The sequence below is a fragment of the Dryobates pubescens genome, chromosome 33 (assembly GCF_014839835.1).
Source record: "Dryobates pubescens isolate bDryPub1 chromosome 33, bDryPub1.pri, whole genome shotgun sequence".
Lineage (NCBI taxonomy): Eukaryota > Metazoa > Chordata > Aves > Piciformes > Picidae > Dryobates > Dryobates pubescens.
Genome location: NC_071644.1, coordinates 587,223 through 605,320, shown reverse-complemented (window position 1 = coordinate 605,320; position 18,098 = coordinate 587,223). Strand labels below are relative to the sequence as shown.

Below are 18,098 nucleotides of genomic sequence, written 5' to 3'. Positions count from 1 at the left end.
CTGAAACCCAGTGGGGGACCCTAGGGAGGGCAGGAAAGGGCCTGTGAGCACCAGCTGTGGCCAGAGGGGGGTGGCAATATGCCCCAGGTGGCCAGAGGAAGGCATCTGTGAAAGGCTCCAAGGTGGTGCTGGACAGGGAGACCAAGGCCAGCTGTGCTGGCCTGTGCTGGCCTGTGCTGGCCTGCTGCCTCTTACACACCACAAGAGCTGGGCAGTAACTGAAGCATTTATTTGAGTCACTCATAAATGCACTGCTTGACCACCCAGCTTCAACCACAGCAGTCTGCCTCTGGAGAGCTGGGCTCCTAACTGGGAGTTGTGGCCTCTGCTCTGCCCAAGGCTGAGCCTGAAGCTTCCTCAGAGCCCCCAGGGCACCACCAACCAAACAAAGAGACCACATCCAGGGAGGGCACAGAGGGCACCCAGAGCTTGGTCCCTGCCCCGAGCCAGCCACAGCCTGGCAGCTGCCACAACTCAGACCCCGAGGAGCCTCTCACCCTGAGCTCCTCCTCAGGCCCACCCTGCCCCTCTGTGGCACCAGCCTGGCACCTTCCTAAGCCGTCAGACACTTCCCACGGGCTCCCACAGCTCCCTCCCACGACCCCCTCCCCCTCCCCTGCCCTTTCCCTCCCCCCCCCCAGAGCAATAAAAACCCAACCCCACAACACAAACCCCAACAACCAGCAGCGCCCCCCAAGCACCACAGAGCCTCTGTGCTGCTGCTGCTGAGCCCTGCACCAGCAGCCCTGACTGGGGCAGGAGGCCACAGCACCCTGGCCAGCCCCTGGAAGCCAGCAGCATCTGCTGGGCCGGGCCGGGCCAGGCTGCCCCGGAACAAAGAAGCAAACAGGAGGAAATGTGCATATAAAAAGGTTTCTTTTTTTGTTTCTGTTTCTCCTGGCACGTTGTCAATGAGCTGCAAACTTCCCCTCCCAGAGGGAAGGGATTCAAGTTCTTGACTGATAGGATGCTTGGAGACCTCAGCTTGTGGGTTTGTTTTGTTGTTTGTTTTGTTGTTTGTTTTCTTCATTAAAAAAAAAAACCCAAAAAAACCAAACCAAAACCAACCAACCCCGAGAGAACCTCCCAACCCCTCCAAAGGATAAACCCCAGCCCCCACCCCCACCACCTCCAACCCCAAACTCACCCAACCGGTGGCCACAAAAGAAGGGACAAGGGACAACTCTCTCCCCCCCACCCTCCCCTCCCCCCAGCGGCACCCCAGGAAGGAAGGGACCCCCCCCCCCCCTACCCCCAGCATCTGTCAGCCCAAACTACCACACACTGCAGCGGGGGAGCTCTGCCGGGCACAGGTCGCCGGCAGCCGGGGAGGGCACCGCGGGGAGTCCTGGGCAGGCTCCGTGCGGGGCAGGCTCCGTGCGGGGCAGGCTCCGTGCGGGGCAGGCTCCCTGCGTGCGGGGCAGGCTCCGTGCGGGGCAGGCTCCGTGCGGGGCAGGCTCCCTGCGTGCGGGGCAGGCTCCGTGCGGGGCAGGCTCCGTGCGGGGCAGGCTCCGCCGCCGCCGCGGGCTGCCCGCAGGGGGCTGCGGCTCACAGCCCTGCTCCGGCCAGAGGAGGAGAACACAGGACCGGTTCTGCCCACCCCCCACCCCCCGAGGGCTGCAGCTCCCTCCTCAGGTGCTGCCAACAGCCTCCTGCAGCCGCAGTTTGCTTTGCTTTGTTCTGTGTTTTGCCTTCTTTGCTTTGTGTTTTGTTTCCTTTGTGTTTGCTTTGTGTTTATTGTTTGTTTGGTTGGTTTTTTCCTAGAAAAAAAAGAAGAAGAAGAAGAAGAAGTCTTCAGCTCCTGCCTCGGTCCAGCAGCTTTGAGATGCACTTGGATCCACAGCACCAAGGAGCTGCAGCTCTCTCTCTCTCTCCCCCCGGGGCTTCGGGGCAGGACTGCTGGCTGCAGGAGGCTCCCGGAGCCCCCCTCCCCCCGCGGGGAGGAGCAGCGCTTCCCATGACCTTGCCTTGCAGTTCTCCTCTCGGCAAAGCCTCCTTGCTCCAGAGGTGCCTGGGCCCGGCTGCGGCAGCCCTGTGCAGGAGGAAGGGGATGGAGCTGCTCCTCCCTCCCCCTCGGCAGGCTCCCTTTGGCCTCGGAGCCCTTCCCGAGGACACAAATTGCTTTGTTACTACTGAGGAATATTCCAGAGGTTTGGTTTGGTGTGGTTTGGTGGCTTGGTGGTGGTTTTTTTTTCCCCCCCAAACAGTTGTCTTTTTTGTTCCCTTTTTCCATTGCTTAGATTCCAGAAGCTCTTGGTGACTTCCCAGCACTGGGGGCAGGGTGCTCCCTCCTGCTGCCCTGGCCCTCGGGGCAGCTGCCTGCTTCTGGTCCGTGCAGAGCACTCAAGAGCTGGAGCTGGGACAGAGAGGGGCGAAGGGGAGCAGGGCCTCCATGAAGAGGAGCAGGAGGACTGGTAGCTCTCAAACCTCCACAGACTGGATTTGGTTCATCTGTGCTCTCATCACCTGGATGCTGTTCAGAATCTTCTTCTGATGGCCTGCCAGGGTGACCCCAACTCGCAGGATGTCCCTTGGGGAGGAGCAGAAACAAACAGCACCTCAGCACCAGCAGGCATCTCACACTGCAGCAGGGGAGATGGGGGCTGGGCAGCAGGGAGAAGGTCTTTGCTGTGGGGGAGGGGAGACACTGGCACAGGCTGCCCAGGGAGGCTGTGGCTGCCTCCTGCCTGGAAGTGTTTCAGACCAGGCTGGATGAGAGCTTCCACCACTGAAAGCCTTCCAGGCTGGGCTGGAAGAGGCTCTGAGAAGCCTGGGCTGGTGTAGATGTCCTGACACAGGGAAGATGCTGAGGCCAAAGCCTCACCTCCCAAATGCCAATCCCTTCATCCATTCCTGGTTAAGCCAAGCCTCAGTGCCCACCAGGCTGAAACTCTCTGCATCATCTCAGACCTTCCCCTGCCCTGGGGCATGCAGCTCTGCTCCCCTCCTGCCTTCATGGCCCTGTCCCACCACCTCAGGCCCCATATTCACAGGCTCTTGGGATTAGGTTCTCAGCACAAGAGGGACATGGAGAGGGTGCAGGGGAGGCCACCAAGATGATCAGAGGCTGCAGAACCTATCCTAAAAGGACAGGCTGGGAAGACCTCAGAGCAGCCTTCCAGTGCCTGAAGGGCTCCAGGAGAGCTGGGGAGGGACTCTGGACAAGGGCTGGGAGTGCCAGGGTGAGGACAATGGCTTTGAGCTGGGAGAGAGGAGACTGAGACTGGAGATGAGGAAGAAATTGTTGAGAGTGAGGCTGGGGAGACTCTGGCACAGGCTGCCCAGGGAGGCTGTGGCTGTCCCCTGCCTGGAGGTGTTCAGGGCCAGGCTGGATGAGGCCCTGAGCAGCCTGGGCTGGGGGGAGGGGTCCCTGCCCATGGCCGGGGGCTGGAGCTGGCTGAGCTTTGGGGTCCCTTCCACCCCAACCCATTCCAGGATTCTGTGGCATTTTCCCCCAGCCCCATGGGCAGGACCCCCCCAGGCTGTGCTGTGCAGGGAGCTGAAGCCTCCACAGATTCATTCCATCGATGCAACAAAGAGCTGCAGACCTGCTGGAAGCTCTGCTCCTCCTCTCTGGCTCCTGTCCTCCCCCTCTGCATTTGCTGCCTGCCCAGAGCAGCCTGAGGCTGCTGGAGCCTCAGCAGGCAGTGCGCAGCCAGAGCCCAGAGCTCTGCTCCCTGCTTGGAAGGGACTCTGCTGCCCTGGAAGCCTTCCCTTCCTCAGGCCTGGCCTCCCTCCCTGTGACACACTAACCCAGTTTCCCCATCCCTGCAGACAGGAGCAGGATGTGCTACCCCCTCAGCAGCGTGGATGCCGCTCTGCCTGTGCAGATCAGGGCTGCTCCTGCTCCTTGTGCTTTGATCTCAGCATCTTTTGCTGCCTCTCATCTCTGCTGCGCTGCAGCACTCCCAGGGTCTGCCCTGCTCTGCTTTTCACAGGCATTAGGCTTCTGAGCTGCTGGGGAGCAGGGAAGGGGAAAGGACCTGAGGGTCCTGGTGGGTGGGAGGTTGACCCTGAGCCAGCAATGAGCTCTGGTGGCCAAGAAGGCCAAGGGCAGCCAGGGCTGGATCAGAAGGGCTGTGCTGAGTAGCTCAAGAGAGGTTCTCCTCCCCCTCTGCTCTGCCCTGCTGAGGCCACAGCTGGAATCTTGTGCCCAGTTCTGAGCCCTCAGCTCAAGAAGGACCTCAGGGAACTGCTGGAGAGAATCCAGCACAGAGCCACAGAGCTGCTGCAGGCTGTGGAAGATCTTCCTCATGAGGAGAGCCTGAGGGAGCTGAGGGCTCTGCAGCTTGGAGAGCAGGAGCCTGAGGGTGAGCTCCTTGCTGGGGATGAAGCTGTGCAGGGGCAGTGCCCAGGGGCTGGAGCCAGGCTCTGCTGGGGGATGCCCAATTCCAGCCAAGGGGCAGTGGTGGAAGCTGAGGCAGAGGAAGTGCCATGGGAACAGGAGGGAGAATTTATTCCCTGGGAGGGTGACAGAGCCTGGAGCAGGCTGCCCAGGGGGGCTGTGGAGTCTCCTCTGGAGATATTCAACCCCCTCCTGGCTGTGTTCCTGTGTGAGCTGCTCTGGGTGACCCTGCCCTGGCAGGGCTTGGGCTGGATGAGCTTTCCAGGTCCCTTCCAGCCCCTCACACACTGTGACTCTGTGCTAAAGAAAGAGCAAGCCAAGAGTGTGCCAAGAGTGTGCCAGGAGTGTGCCAGGAGTGTGCCCTTCTCACTCTCTACAGCCACCTGGGGGTTGGTCTCTCCTCCCTAGTGACAAGTGACAGCACAACAGGAACCTGGCTGGAGCTCCCCAGGGCAGGTTTGGGCTGGACAGTGGAAGGAACTTCTTCCCTGGAAGGGTTCTCAAAGCCTGGAGCAGGCTGCCCAGGGAGGAGGCTGAATGCCCATCCCTGGGGGTGTTTTGAGGCAGAGGGATGTGGCTTGGCACCAGCCTTGGTGGTTAGCTCATGGCTGGAACTGGTGACCTGAGAAGGCTTTTCCAGCCAGAGTGATTCTGTGACTGTGATCCCCCCAAGACTTTGCTGCTCATCTCCCTCCTGCAGCCTAACTTTCAGTCTTGAATTCCTCTGCTCAGGGAAGGGAGGGGATGGCACTCACAGAGACACAACCTGGGCTGCCTCTAGAAAGGGCTGCAGCTGCACTGCAAATGGCACAGCTGGGCAGGGCTGAGCTGTGGTACTGGGTGCTGGTGCCAGCCTAGGCAGGGCTGGGCTGTGTGCAGGGTGCTGGTGCCAGCCTAGGCAGGACTGAGCTGTGTGCAGGGTGCTGGTGCCAGCCTAGGCAGGACTGAGCTGTGGTACTGGGTGCTGGTGCCAGCCTAGGCAGGGCTGAGCTGTGTGCAGGGTGCTGGTGCCAGCCTAGGCAGGACTGAGCTGTGGTACTGGGTGCTGGTGCCAGCCTAGGCAGGGCTGGGCTGTGTGCAGGGTGCTGGTGCCAGCATAGGCAGGACTGGGCTGTGTGCAGGGTGCTGGTGCCAGCCTAGGCAGAGCTGAGCTGTGGTACTGGGTGCTGGTGCCAGCCTAGGCAGGGCTGAGCTGTGTGCAGGGTGCTGGTGCCAGCCTAGGCAGGGCTGAGCTGTGGTACTGGGTGCTGGTGCCAGCCTAGGCAGGGCTGGGCTGTGTGCAGGGTGCTGGTGCCAGCATAGGCAGGACTGGGCTGTGTGCAGGGTGCTGGTGCCAGCATAGGCAGGGCTGTGCTGTGCTGCAGGGTGCTGGTGCCAGCCTAGGCAGGGCTGAGCTGTGGTACTGGGTGCTGGTGCCAGCCTAGGCAGGGCTGAGCTGTGGTACTGGGTGCGAGTGCCAGCCTAGGCAGAGCTGAGCTGTGGTACTGGGTGCTGGTGCCAGCCTAGGCAGAGCTGAGCTGTGGTACTGGGTGCTGGTGCCAGCCTAGGCAGAGCTGAGCTGTGGTACTGGGTGCTGGTGCCAGCCTAGGCAGGGCTGGGCTGTGTGCAGGGTGCTGGTGCCAGCCTAGGCAGGACTGAGCTGTGGTACTGGGTGCTGGTGCCAGCCTAGGCAGGGCCTGGCTGTGTGCAGGGTGCTGGTGCCAGCCTAGGCAGGGCTGAGCTGTGTGCAGGGTGCTGGTGCCAGCCTAGGCAGAGCTGAGCTGTGGTACTGGGTGCTGGTGCCAGCCTAGGCAGGGCTGAGCTGTGTGCAGGGTGCTGGTGCCAGCCTGGGCAGAGCTCTACCCCAGCCCTCAGATTCCTTGCCCCCAGATCCTGCTGCAGGAGAACAACCTGCAGTGTGCCAAACCCTCCCCAGGGCCTGGGGGCTGTGCTGAGCCAGCCAGAGCTGCCCTGGGGCTCTCCTGGCAGCCAGCAGGGCCTGGCTGTGTGAGCAGGGCCTGGCTGTGTGAGCAGGGCCTGGCTGTGTGAGCAGGGCTGTGCTGTGTGAGCAGGGCTGTGCTGTGTGAGCAGGGCCTGGCTGTGTGAGCAGGGCCTGGCTGTGTGAGCAGGGCTGTGCTGTGTGAGCAGGGCCTGGCTGTGTGAGCAGGGCTGTGCTGTGTGAGCAGGGCTGTGCTGTGTGAGCAGGGCCTGGCTGTGTGAGCAGGGCTGTGCTGTGTGAGCAGGGCTGTGCTGTGTGAGCAGGGCCTGGCTGTGTGAGCAGGGCCTGGCTGTGTGAGCAGGGCCTGGCTGTGTGAGCAGGGCCTGGCTGTGTGAGCAGGGCTGTGCTGTGTGAGCAGGGCTGTGCTGTGTGAGCAGGGCCTGGCTGTGTGAGCAGGGCTGTGCTGTGTGAGCAGGGCTGTGCTGTGTGAGCAGGGCCTGGCTGTGTGAGCAGGGCCTGGCTGTGTGAGCAGGGCTGTGCTGTGTGAGCAGGGCGGTGCTGTGTGAGCAGGGCCTGCTGGTGTGAGCAGGGCCTGGCTGTGTGAGCAGGGCTGTGCTGTGTGAGCAGGGCTGTGCTGTGTGAGCAGGGCTGTGCTGTGTGAGCAGGGCCTGGCTGTGTGAGCAGGGCTGTGCTGTGTGAGCAGGGCTGTGCTGTGTGAGCAGGGCCTGGCTGTGTGAGCAGGGCTGTGCTGTGTGAGCAGGGCTGTGCTGTGTGAGCAGGGCCTGGCTGTGTGAGCAGGGCTGGTGCTGTGTGAGCAGGGCCTGTGCTGTGTGAGCAGGGCTGTGCTGTGTGAGCAGGGCTGTGCTGTGTGAGCAGGGCCTGGCTGTGTGAGCAGGGCTTGCTGTGTGAGCAGGGCTGGTGCTGTGTGAGCAGGGCTGTGCTGTGTGAGCAGGGCTGTGCTGTGTGAGCAGGGCTGTGCTGTGTGAGCAGGGCCTGGCTGTGTGAGCAGGGCCTGGCTAGTGTGAGCAGGGCTGTGCTGTGTGAGCAGGTGGTGTGCCTGTGCTGTGTGAGCAGGGCTGTGCTGTGTGAGCAGGGCTGTGCTGTGTGAGCAGGGCCTGGCTGTGTGAGCAGGGCCTGGCTGTGTGAGCAGGGCTGTGCTGTGTGAGCAGGGCCTGTGCTGTGTGAGCAGGGCTGTGCTGTGTGAGCAGGCGCTGGGCTGTGTGAGCAGGGCCTGGCTGTGTGAGCAGGGCTATGCTGTGTGAGCAGGGCTGTGCTGTGTGAGCAGGGCCTGGCTGTGTGAGCAGGGCCTGGCTGTGTGAGCAGGGCTGTGCTGTGTGAGCAGGGCCTGGCTGTGTGAGCAGGGCTGTGCTGTGTGAGCAGGGCTGTGCTGTGTGAGCAGGGCTGTGCTGTGTGAGCAGGGCTGTGCTGTGTGAGCAGGGCCTGGCTGTGTGAGCAGGGCTATGCTGTGTGAGCAGGGCTGTGCTGTGTGAGCAGGGCTGTGCTGTGTGAGCAGGGCCTGGCTGTGTGAGCAGGGCTGTGCTGTGTGAGCAGGGCTGTGCTGTGTGAGCAGGGCTGTGCTGTGTGAGCAGGGCCTGGCTGTGTGAGCAGGGCTGTGCTGTGTGAGCAGGGCTGTGCTGTGTGAGCAGGGCTGTGCTGTGTGAGCAGGGCTGTGCTGTGTGAGCAGGGCCTGGCTGTGTGAGCAGGGCCTGGCTGTGTGAGCAGGGCCTGGCTGTGTGAGCAGGGCCTGGCTGTGTGAGCAGGGCTGTGCTGTGTGAGCAGGGCCTGGCTGTGTGAGCAGGGCCTGGCTGTGTGAGCAGGGCTGTGCTGTGTGAGCAGGGCCTGGCTGTGTGAGCAGGGCTGTGCTGTGTGAGCAGGGCTGTGCTGTGTGAGCAGGGCTGTGCTGTGTGAGCAGGGCTGTGCTGTGTGAGCAGGGCCTGGCTGTGTGAGCAGGGCCTGGCTGTGTGAGCAGGGCTGTGCTGTGTGAGCAGGGCTGTGCTGTGTGAGCAGGGCTGTGCTGTGTGAGCAGGGCTGTGCTGTGTGAGCAGGGCTGTGCTGTGTGAGCAGGGCCGTGCTGTGTGAGCAGGGCCTGGCTGTGTGAGCAGGGCTGTGCTGTGTGAGCAGGGCTGTGCTGTGTGAGCAGGGCCTGGCTGTGTGAGCAGGGCTGTGCTGTGTGAGCAGGGCCTGGCTGTGTGAGCAGGGCTGGCTGTGTGAGCAGGGCTGTGCTGTTGTGAGCAGGGCTGTGCTGTGTGAGCAGGGCTGTGCTGTGTGAGCAGGGCTGGCTGTGTGAGCAGGGCTGTGCTGTGTGAGCAGGGCTGTGCTGTGTGAGCAGGGCCTGGCTGTGTGAGCAGGGCCTGGCTGTGTGAGCAGGGCTGTGCTGTGTGAGCAGGGCTGTGCTGTGTGAGCAGGGCTGTGCTGTGTGAGCAGGGCCTGGCTGTGTGAGCAGGGCCTGGCTGTGTGAGCAGGGCTGTGCTGTGTGAGCAGGGCTGTGCTGTGTGAGCAGGGCTGGTGCTGTGTGAGCAGGGCTGTGCTGTGTGAGCAGGGCCTGGCTGTGTGAGCAGGGCCTGGCTGTGTGAGCAGGGCTGTGCTGTGTGAGCAGGGCCTGGCTGTGTGAGCAGGGCCTGGCTGTGTGAGCAGGGCCTGGCTGTGTGAGCAGGGCCTGGCTGTGTGAGCAGGGCTGTGCTGTGTGAGCAGGGCCTGGCTGTGTGAGCAGGGCCTGGCTGTGTGAGCAGGGCTGTGCTGTGTGAGCAGGGCTGTGCTGTGTGAGCAGGGCTGTGCTGTGTGAGCAGGGCTGTGCTGTGTGAGCAGGGCCTGGCTGTGTGAGCAGGGCTGTGCTGTGTGAGCAGGGCTGTGCTGTGTGAGCAGGGCCTGGCTGTGTGAGCAGGGCTGTGCTGTGTGAGCAGGGCCTGGCTGTGTGAGCAGGGCTGTGCTGTGTGAGCAGGGCCTGGCTGTGTGAGCAGGGCTGTGCTGTGTGAGCAGGGCTGTGCTGGTGAGCAGGGCTGTGCTGTGTGAGCAGGGCTGTGCTGTGTGAGCAGGGCCTGGCTGTGTGAGCAGGGCCTGGCTGTGTGAGCAGGGCCTGGCTGTGTGAGCAGGGCTGTGCTGTGTGAGCAGGGCCTGGCTGTGTGAGCAGGGCTGTGCTGTGTGAGCAGGGCCTGGCTGTGTGAGCAGGGCTGTGCTGTGTGAGCAGGGCCTGGCTGTGTGAGCAGGGCTGTGCTGTGTGAGCAGGGCCTGGCTGTGTGAGCAGGGCTGTGCTGTGTGAGCAGGGCTGTGCTGTGTGAGCAGGGCTGTGCTGTGTGAGCAGGGCTGTGCTGTGTGAGCAGGGCTGTGCTGTGTGAGCAGGGCTGTGCTGTGTGAGCAGGGCCTGGCTGTGTGAGCAGGGCCTGGCTGTGTGAGCAGGGCTGCTGTGTGAGCAGGGCTGTGCTGTGTGAGCAGGGCCTGGCTGTGTGAGCAGGGCTGTGCTGTGTGAGCAGGGCCTGGCTTGGTGAGCAGGGCTGTGCTGTGTGAGCAGGGCTGTGCTGTGTGAGCAGGGCTGTGCTGTGTGAGCAGGGCTGTGCTGTGTGAGCAGGGCCTGGCTGTGTGAGCAGGGCTGTGCTGTGTGAGCAGGGCTGTGCTGTGTGAGCAGGGCTGTGCTGTGTGAGCAGGGCCTGGCTGTGTGTAGCAGGGCTGTGCTGTGTGAGCAGGGCTGTGCTGTGTGAGCAGGGCGTGCTGGGTGAGCAGGGCCTGGCTGTGTGAGCAGGGCCTGGCTGTGTGAGCAGGGCCTGGCTGTGTGAGCAGGGCTGTGCTGTGTGAGCAGGGCTGTGCTGTGGTGAGCAGGGCCTGGCTGTGTGAGCAGGGCTGTGCTGTGTGAGCAGGGACTGTGCTGTGTGAGCAGGGCCTGGCTGTGTGAGCAGGGCCTGGCTGTGTGAGCAGGGCTGTGCTGTGTGAGCAGGCTGTGCTGTGTGAGCAGGGCTGTGCTGTGTGTGAGCAGGGCCTGGCTGTGTGAGCAGGGCTGTGCTGTGTGAGCAGGGCTGTGCTGTGTGAGCAGGGCCTGGCTGTGTGAGCAGGGCCTGGCTGTGTGAGCAGGGCTGTGCTGTGTGAGCAGGGCTGTGCTGTGTGAGCAGGCCTGGCTGTGTGAGCAGGGCTGGCTGTGTGAGCAGGGCTGTGCTGTGTGAGCAGGGCTGTGCTGTGTGAGCAGGGCTGTGCTGTGTGAGCAGGGCTGTGCTGTGTGAGCAGGGCCTGGCTGTGTGAGCAGGGCTGTGCTGTGTGAGCAGGGCTGTGCTGTGTGAGCAGGGCCTGGCTGTGTGAGCAGGGCTGGCTGTGTGAGCAGGGGCCTGGCTGTGTGAGCAGGGCCTGGCTGTGTGAGCAGGGCCTGGCTGTGTGAGCAGGGCTGTGCTGTGTGAGCAGGGCTGTGCTGTGTGAGCAGGGCTGTGCTGTGTGAGCAGGGCTGTGCTGTGTGAGCAGGGCCTGGCTGTGTGAGCAGGGCTGTGCTGTGTGAGCAGGGCCTGGCTGTGTGAGCAGGGCTGTGCTGTGTGAGCAGGGCTGTGCTGTGTGAGCAGGGCTGTGCTGTGTGAGCAGGGCCTGGCTGTGTGAGCAGGGCTGTGCTGTGTGAGCAGGGCCTGGCTGTGTGAGCAGGGCCTGGCTGTGTGAGCAGGGCTGTGCTGTGTGAGCAGGGCTGTGCTGTGTGAGCAGGGCTGTGCTGTGTGAGCAGGGCCTGGCTGTGTGAGCAGGGCTGTGCTGTGTGAGCAGGGCCTGGCTGTGTGAGCAGGGCTGTGCTGTGTGAGCAGGGCTGTGCTGTGTGAGCAGGGCCTGGCTGTGTGAGCAGGGTCTGGCTGTGTGAGCAGGGCTGTGCTGTGTGAGCAGGGCTGTGCTGTGTGAGCAGGGCTGTGCTGTGTGAGCAGGGCTGTGCTGTGTGAGCAGGGCCTGGCTGTGTGAGCAGGGCCTGGCTGTGTGAGCAGGGCTGTGCTGTGTGAGCAGGGCTGTGCTGTGTGAGCAGGGCTGTGCTGTGTGAGCAGGGTCTGGCTGTGTGAGCAGGGCCTGGCTGTGTGAGCAGGGCTGTGCTGTGTGAGCAGGGCTGTGCTGTGTGAGCAGGGCTGTGCTGTGTGAGCAGGGCCTGGCTGTGTGAGCAGGGCTGTGCTGTGTGAGCAGGGCTGTGCTGTGTGAGCAGGGCTGTGCTGTGTGAGCAGGGCTGTGCTGTGTGAGCAGGGCCTGGCTGTGTGAGCAGGGCTGTGCTGTGTGAGCAGGGCTGTGCTGTGTGAGCAGGGCCTGGCTGTGTGAGCAGGGCTGTGCTGTGTGAGCAGGGCTGTGCTGTGTGAGCAGGGCTGTGTTGTGTGAGCAGGGCCTGGCTGTGTGAGCAGGGCTGTGCTGTGTGAGCAGGGCCTGGCTGTGTGAGCAGGGCTGTGCTGTGTGAGCAGGGCTGTGCTGTGTGAGCAGGGCCTGGCTGTGTGAGCAGGGCCTGGCTGTGTGAGCAGGGCTGTGCTGTGTGAGCAGGGCTGTGCTGTGTGAGCAGGGCCTGGCTGTGTGAGCAGGGCCTGGCTGTGTGAGCAGGGCTGTGCTGTGTGAGCAGGGCTGTGCGTGTGAGCAGGGGCTGTGCTGTGTGAGCAGGGCTGTGCTGTGTGAGCAGGGCCTGGCTGTGTGAGCAGGGCTGTGCTGTGTGAGCAGGGCCTGGCTGTGTGAGCAGGCTGTGCTGTGTGAGCAGGGCCTGGCTGTGTGAGCAGGGCTGTGCTGTGTGAGCAGGGCTGTGCTGTGTGAGCAGGGCTGTGCTGTGTGAGCAGGGCCTGGCTGTGTGAGCAGGGCCTGGCTGTGTGAGCAGGGCTGTGCTGTGTGAGCAGGGCTGTGCTGTGTGAGCAGGGCCTGGCTGTGTGAGCAGGGCTGTGCTGTGTGAGCAGGGCTGTGCTGTGTGAGCAGGGCTGTGCTGTGTGAGCAGGGCCTGGCTGTGTGAGCAGGGCTGTGCTGTGTGAGCAGGGCCTGGCTGTGTGAGCAGGGCCTGGCTGTGTGAGCAGGGCTGTGCTGTGTGAGCAGGGCCTGGCTGTGTGAGCAGGGCCTGGCTGTGTGAGCAGGGCTGTGCTGTGTGAGCAGGGCTGTGCTGTGTGAGCAGGGCCTGGCTGTGTGAGCAGGGCCTGGCTGTGTGAGCAGGGCTGTGCTGTGTGAGCAGGGCCTGGCTGTGTGAGCAGGGCCTGGCTGTGTGAGCAGGGCTGTGCTGTGTGAGCAGGGCTGTGCTGTGTGAGCAGGGCCTGGCTGTGTGAGCAGGGCCTGGCTGTGTGAGCAGGGCTGTGCTGTGTGAGCAGGGCTGTGCTGTGTGAGCAGGGCTGTGCTGTGTGAGCAGGGCTGTGCTGTGTGAGCAGGGCTGTGCTGTGTGAGCAGGGCCTGGCTGTGTGAGCAGGGCTGTGCTGTGTGAGCAGGGCTGTGCTGTGTGAGCAGGGCCTGGCTGTGTGAGCAGGGCCTGGCTGTGTGAGCAGGGCTGTGCTGTGTGAGCAGGGCCTGGCTGTGTGAGCAGGGCTGTGCTGTGTGAGCAGGGCTGTGCTGTGTGAGCAGGGCTGTGCTGTGTGAGCAGGGCCTGGCTGTGTGAGCAGGGCCTGGCTGTGTGAGCAGGGCTGTGCTGTGTGAGCAGGGCCTGGCTGTGTGAGCAGGGCCTGGCTGTGTGAGCAGGGCTGTGCTGTGTGAGCAGGGCTGTGCTGTGTGAGCAGGGCCTGGCTGTGTGAGCAGGGCTGTGCTGTGTGAGCAGGGCTGTGCTGTGTGAGCAGGGCTGTGCTGTGTGAGCAGGGCCTGGCTGTGTGAGCAGGGCCTGGCTGTGTGAGCAGGGCCTGGCTGTGTGAGCAGGGCTGTGCTGTGTGAGCAGGGCTGTGCTGTGTGAGCAGGGCCTGGCTGTGTGAGCAGGGCTGTGCTGTGTGAGCAGGGCCTGGCTGTGTGAGCAGGGCTGTGCTGTGTGAGCAGGGCTGTGCTGTGTGAGCAGGGCTGTGCTGTGTGAGCAGGGCCTGGCTGTGTGAGCAGGGCCTAGCTGTGTGAGCAGGGCTGTGCTGTGTGAGCAGGGCCTGGCTGTGTGAGCAGGGCTGTGCTGTGTGAGCAGGGCCTGGCTTTGTGAGCAGGGCTGTGCTGTGTGAGCAGGGCTGTGCTGTGTGAGCAGGGCCTGGCTGTGTGAGCAGGGCCTGGCTGTGTGAGCAGGGCTGTGCTGTGTGAGCAGGGCTGTGCTGTGTGAGCAGGGCCTGGCTGTGTGAGCAGGGCTGTGCTGTGTGAGCAGGGCCTGGCTTTGTGAGCAGGGCTGTGCTGTGTGAGCAGGGCTGTGCTGTGTGAGCAGGGCCTGGCTGTGTGAGCAGGGCTGTGCTGTGTGAGCAGGGCCTGGCTGTGTGAGCAGGGCCTGGCTGTGTGAGCAGGCTCTGAGTCCCCAGCGCTCTCCCCAGCGAGTCCCCAGGCCCTGCTGCTCACCAGGATCTGACCTGGGAGCGCTTCCAGGGGGCCTCAGTGCCTGCTGCTTTCCTGGGCAGGGTTTCCAAAGGCCACTGCAGCTCACCACAAATCCTCCACCAGAGGCACCACAGCTCCACCACCAAGGCACTTCAGCTGCCTGCTCTCCCTGAGCAACTTGCTAGGATTCTCTTTGCCACTGAGGGATGTGGATGGAGGACAAGTGGGAAGCAGCTGGGAAGCAGCTGGAGGCCTCTCCTGTGCAGGGCTCTTTGCAGTGAGCTGCTCCACACCCCCACGAGGACTGCAGAGCCCAAGGGTGCTCTGAGTGCCTGCAGAGCTGTTTGCTGCTGGCCTGGCACCTCCAGCTCTCCCGTGCTGGGGCTTGGGGATCCCTCTGGGGGGTCCCATTTGCACAGGGGGGACATGCTGTGTGGCACTGGGGGCATGAATCCTGCAGAGCAGCAGCAGCCAGGGCTCTGGAGCCGAGGCAGAGCCTGCAGAGCACAGCAGCTGTGCAGCAACTGCATTGAGCCTGGAGAAGAGACTTGGAGAGGACCTTATCCCTCTCCACAAGTACCTAAAAGGAAGCTGTGGAGGGGGTCAGGCTCTGCTCCAGGCAGCTGGTGCCAGGACAAGAGGGCATGGCCTGAAGCTGCACCAGGGGAGGTTCAGGTTGGAGGTCAGGAAGCAATTCCTCATGGAAAGGCTGACTGGGCACTGGGATGGACTGCCCAGGGAGGTGGTGGAGTGGGCACCCCTGGGGGGCTTTGAGAACAGCTTGGATGTGGCACTTGGTGGCAGGGTGCAGCTGGTGCGGGGGGGTTAGGTCACTGCATGGTCCCAGAGGTCCTGCCCAGCCTCAACAATTCTGAGATCCTGTGACCAAGAGAGGGTCTGGAAGGAACAGATCCCATCCAGGCCAGACTGCAGCAAGCACAGCCAAAGCAAGTCACCAAGGAGCAGCTGAGGCTCTGCTGTGGCAACTGAGGCAACTGAGGCTGCTGTGGCAACTGAGGCTGCTGTGGCAACTGAGGCAACTGAGGCTGCTGTGGCAACTGAGGCAGCTGTGGCAACTGAGGCAACTGAGGCTGCTGTGGCAAGTGAGGCTACTGTGGCAACTGTGGCAACTGAGGCTGCTGTGGCAACTGTGGCAACTGAGGCAAGTGAGGCTGCTGTGGCAACTGAGGCTGCTGTGGCAACTGTGGCAACTGAGGCAACTGAGGCTGCTGTGGCAACTGAGGCAGCTGTGGCAACTGTGGCAACTGAGGCAAGTGAGGCTGCTGTGGCAACTGTGGCAACTGAGGCAACTGAGGCAACTGAGGCTGCTGTGGCAACTGTGGCAACTGAGGCAAGTGAGGCTGCTGTGGCAACTGAGGCAACTGTGGCAACTGAGGCAACTGAGGCTGCTGTGGCAACTGAGGCAGCTGTGGCAACTGAGGCAACTGAGGCTGCTGTGGCAACTGTGGCAACTGAGGCAAGTGAGGCTGCTGCGGGGGCAGCAGGCTGGGCACTTACTCTACGGTCATCTGGGAGACGATGTCGAAGGAGGTGAAGCCGGCGCTGGCGAAGCTCTCCTTGTACTGGCTCATCTTGATGGCCTCCAGCCACTCCTCCACGCTGTTGAAGCTGCTGTAGTCCGGCACCGTGCGGTCCAGCAGGGGCAGGTTCATCCTGCAAGGCAGCGACCGCAGCCCTGAGGCACTGCCGGCACCGCTGGGGCACTGCCGGCACTGCTGGGGCACTGCCAGTGCCGCTGGGGCACTGCCGGCACTGCTCAGGCACTGCAAGCACCGCTGAGGCACTGCCGGTGCCGCTGGGGCACTGCCGGCACTGCTGGGGCACTGCCGGCACTGCTCAGGCACTGCCAGCACCGCTGGGGCACTGCCGGCACTGCTCAGGCACTGCCGGCACCGCTGGGGCACTGCCGGCACTGCTAGGGCACTGCCAGTGCCGCTGGGGCACTGCCGGCACTGCTCAGGCACTGCAAGCACCGCTGGGGCACTGCCGGCACTGCTGGGGCACTGCCAGCGCCGCTGACACACTGCCAGCACCGCTGGGGCACAGCCGGCACTGCTCAGGCACTGCAAGCACCGCTGAGGCACTGCCGGTGCCGCTGGGGCACTGCAAGCACCACTGGGGCACAGCCGGCACTGCTCAGGCACTGCAAGCACCGCTGGGGCACTGCCGGCACTGCTGGGGCACTGCCAGCGCCGCTGACGCACTGCCAGCACCGCTGGGGCACAGCCGGCACTGCTGGGGCACTGCAAGCACCGCTGGGGCACTGCCGGCACCACTGGGGCACTGCTGGCACTGCTGGGGCACTGCCAGCATGGCTGAGGCGCTGCCAGCACGGCTGAGGCACTGCCACCAGGGAGGCTCTGACCCCCAGCAGCGGCAGCACCTGCCCCAGCAGCACCCATCCAGCCCTGCACTGCACCCACCCAGCACCCATCCAGCCCTGTGCTGCACCCTGCTGAGCACCACCCCCACACAGCACCCATCCAGCCCAGTGCTGCACCCACCCAGCACCCACCCAGCCCTGCACTGCACCCTGCTGAGCACCACCCCCACACAGCACCCACCCAGCCCTGTGCTGCACCCTGCTGAGCACCACCCCCACACAGCACCCATCCAGCCCTGTGCTGCACCCTGCTGAGCACCACCCCCACACAGCACCCACCCAGCCCTGTGCTGCACCCTGCTGAGCACCACCCCCACACAGCACCCATCCAGCCCTGTGCTGCACCCTGCTGAGCACCACCCCCACACAGCACCCATCCAGCCCTGTGCTGCACCCTGCTGAGCACCACCCCCACACAGCACCCACCCAGCCCTGTGCTGCACCCTGCTGAGCACCACCCCCACCCAGCACCCATCCAGCCCTGCACTACACCCTCACAGCACCCACCCAGCCCTGCACTTCACCCTGCTGAGCACCACCCTCACCCAGCACCCACCCAGCCCAGGGCAGGCCTGTGGAGGGCCTCCTGCCTCAGCCTTGCCCCCGGGGGGCAGGAGCCCTGCGTGGTGGTGGGAGGCAGCTCTGACAGCCTGGCTGCAGGGGGGGGAAGGAGACTCTCCCCTGGGGAGGGTGCTGAGTGCCAGCTGCTGTGCCCCAGCCCAGCTCAGAGGCTGCACTGCCTGGCAGGGCTTCAGCTGTCTCTGCTGCATGCAAGATTTGCCTGCCAAGGCAGCAGGAACCCCAGCTGCTCCTGCACAGCAGACCCATGGAGCTGCTCCCCAGCTCCAACCTGCCCAAGGAGAGGAGCAGAGGGACCTCAACATCTTCCTCTAAAGCTCCAAACCACAAAGGCCAAGCTGCCTTGGCCTGGGTTGAAGGCACTGGGAGGTCTTAAATGTCAGAGAGGTCTTCCAGGAGGATCAGAGAGTCCAGAAGCTACACCCTGGGAGGTGCAATCCTCTGTTTCATTCCCTTCATGCCTGCATCCCTCCAGCACTGCCTGCAGGGTCACTTTGCTCTCTCTTTCCCCCTCCTGTCTGCTCTCCTGCAGGAGCTCTTAGCTGGTACCACAGGGGAGTATCTCAGGCCTGCCTGTGGCCTCCAGAGCCCTACCTTGTCCTGTCCAACTCTGGTCTGTTTAGGCCTAGTGGAAGGGAGGCAATGGGGGAGAAGGAGCACTGAGGCTTGGGGTTTAGTCTGGCTGGGGAAAGGATTCTGGGAGGGCTCCATGCACCCTGTGTGCTTTTGGGATGTGTGGCAGGTGTGAAGGATTCCTCTGCCCTGTGCTGTTGTGTGGTGCTCTCCAGTTCAACACAGCCTTTCATGCTACCCCTTTCAGGGGGGGTCAAACCATCCCTGCCTGCTCTTTAAACCAAGACACTGCCCCTGGAGCAGCTCCCAGAGAGAGAGAGAGAGGTGCAAGGATGGTGCCCAGCAGGACCCTGCAGGAGGCAGCAGATCTGCAAGCTGTGGTGGGTTTGGGCTGTGCCTCTCACCTTTGGTCACAGATCCTGACCAGAAAGCAGTGCAAGGGAAATAAATCACTGCTGGGGGGGAGAAGGAAGCCAAAGCTCATCCTGCACAACCCCAGTGGAGAGAGAGCTACCAGAAGATTTGGTTCCCCAAACAATTTCTCTCTCCTCACTTCTGTGCTCTGCACAGATCCTAACTTGCTCCTGCCTGACCTTGGCTGCATTGCTTTGGCTGAGTCTAACTTCTCTGCTCCTCTCTCTTGCCCCTTTGGTGCAGGGGGAGGCAGGGAGGGAGCAGCTGGCAGCTTCCCCTGCTCCTTGGCCAGGGAGGTTCTTGTGCTGTCCATTGATTGCAAACCCCTGCAAATACTGCAGCTCAGATGCACTGCACTGCACTGCAGGTTGGAGCTCTGCTGCTGGATGCAGCTTCCTCTGCTCCCAGCTGGGCTGGCAGCTGAATGCTGGGCAGGGGGGAGGCTAGTTTCAACCCACCACAAAGGCAGAGGAGAGGAGGAAGGCAGCAGT

At 63.4% G+C, this 18,098-nt stretch overlaps 1 protein-coding gene across 2 annotated transcripts in view; it reads right to left on the bottom strand.

The window, feature by feature from the left end:
• Positions 1 to 1,867: 1,867 nt before the first annotated feature.
• The window catches only part of EPHB2 (EPH receptor B2), a 169,790-nt gene continuing 153,559 nt past the window's right edge, over positions 1,868 to 18,098 (bottom strand). For both annotated transcript variants that reach the window (XM_054175737.1, XM_054175739.1), the window contains exons 15-16: positions 15,156 to 15,311; positions 1,868 to 2,530 (exon numbers count right to left, since the gene is read on the bottom strand). In XM_054175737.1, the coding sequence (XP_054031712.1) occupies positions 2,422 to 2,530; positions 15,156 to 15,311 (265 nt within the window). In that variant the 3' untranslated portion in view covers positions 1,868 to 2,421. The remainder of the gene's footprint in view (positions 2,531 to 15,155; positions 15,312 to 18,098) is intronic.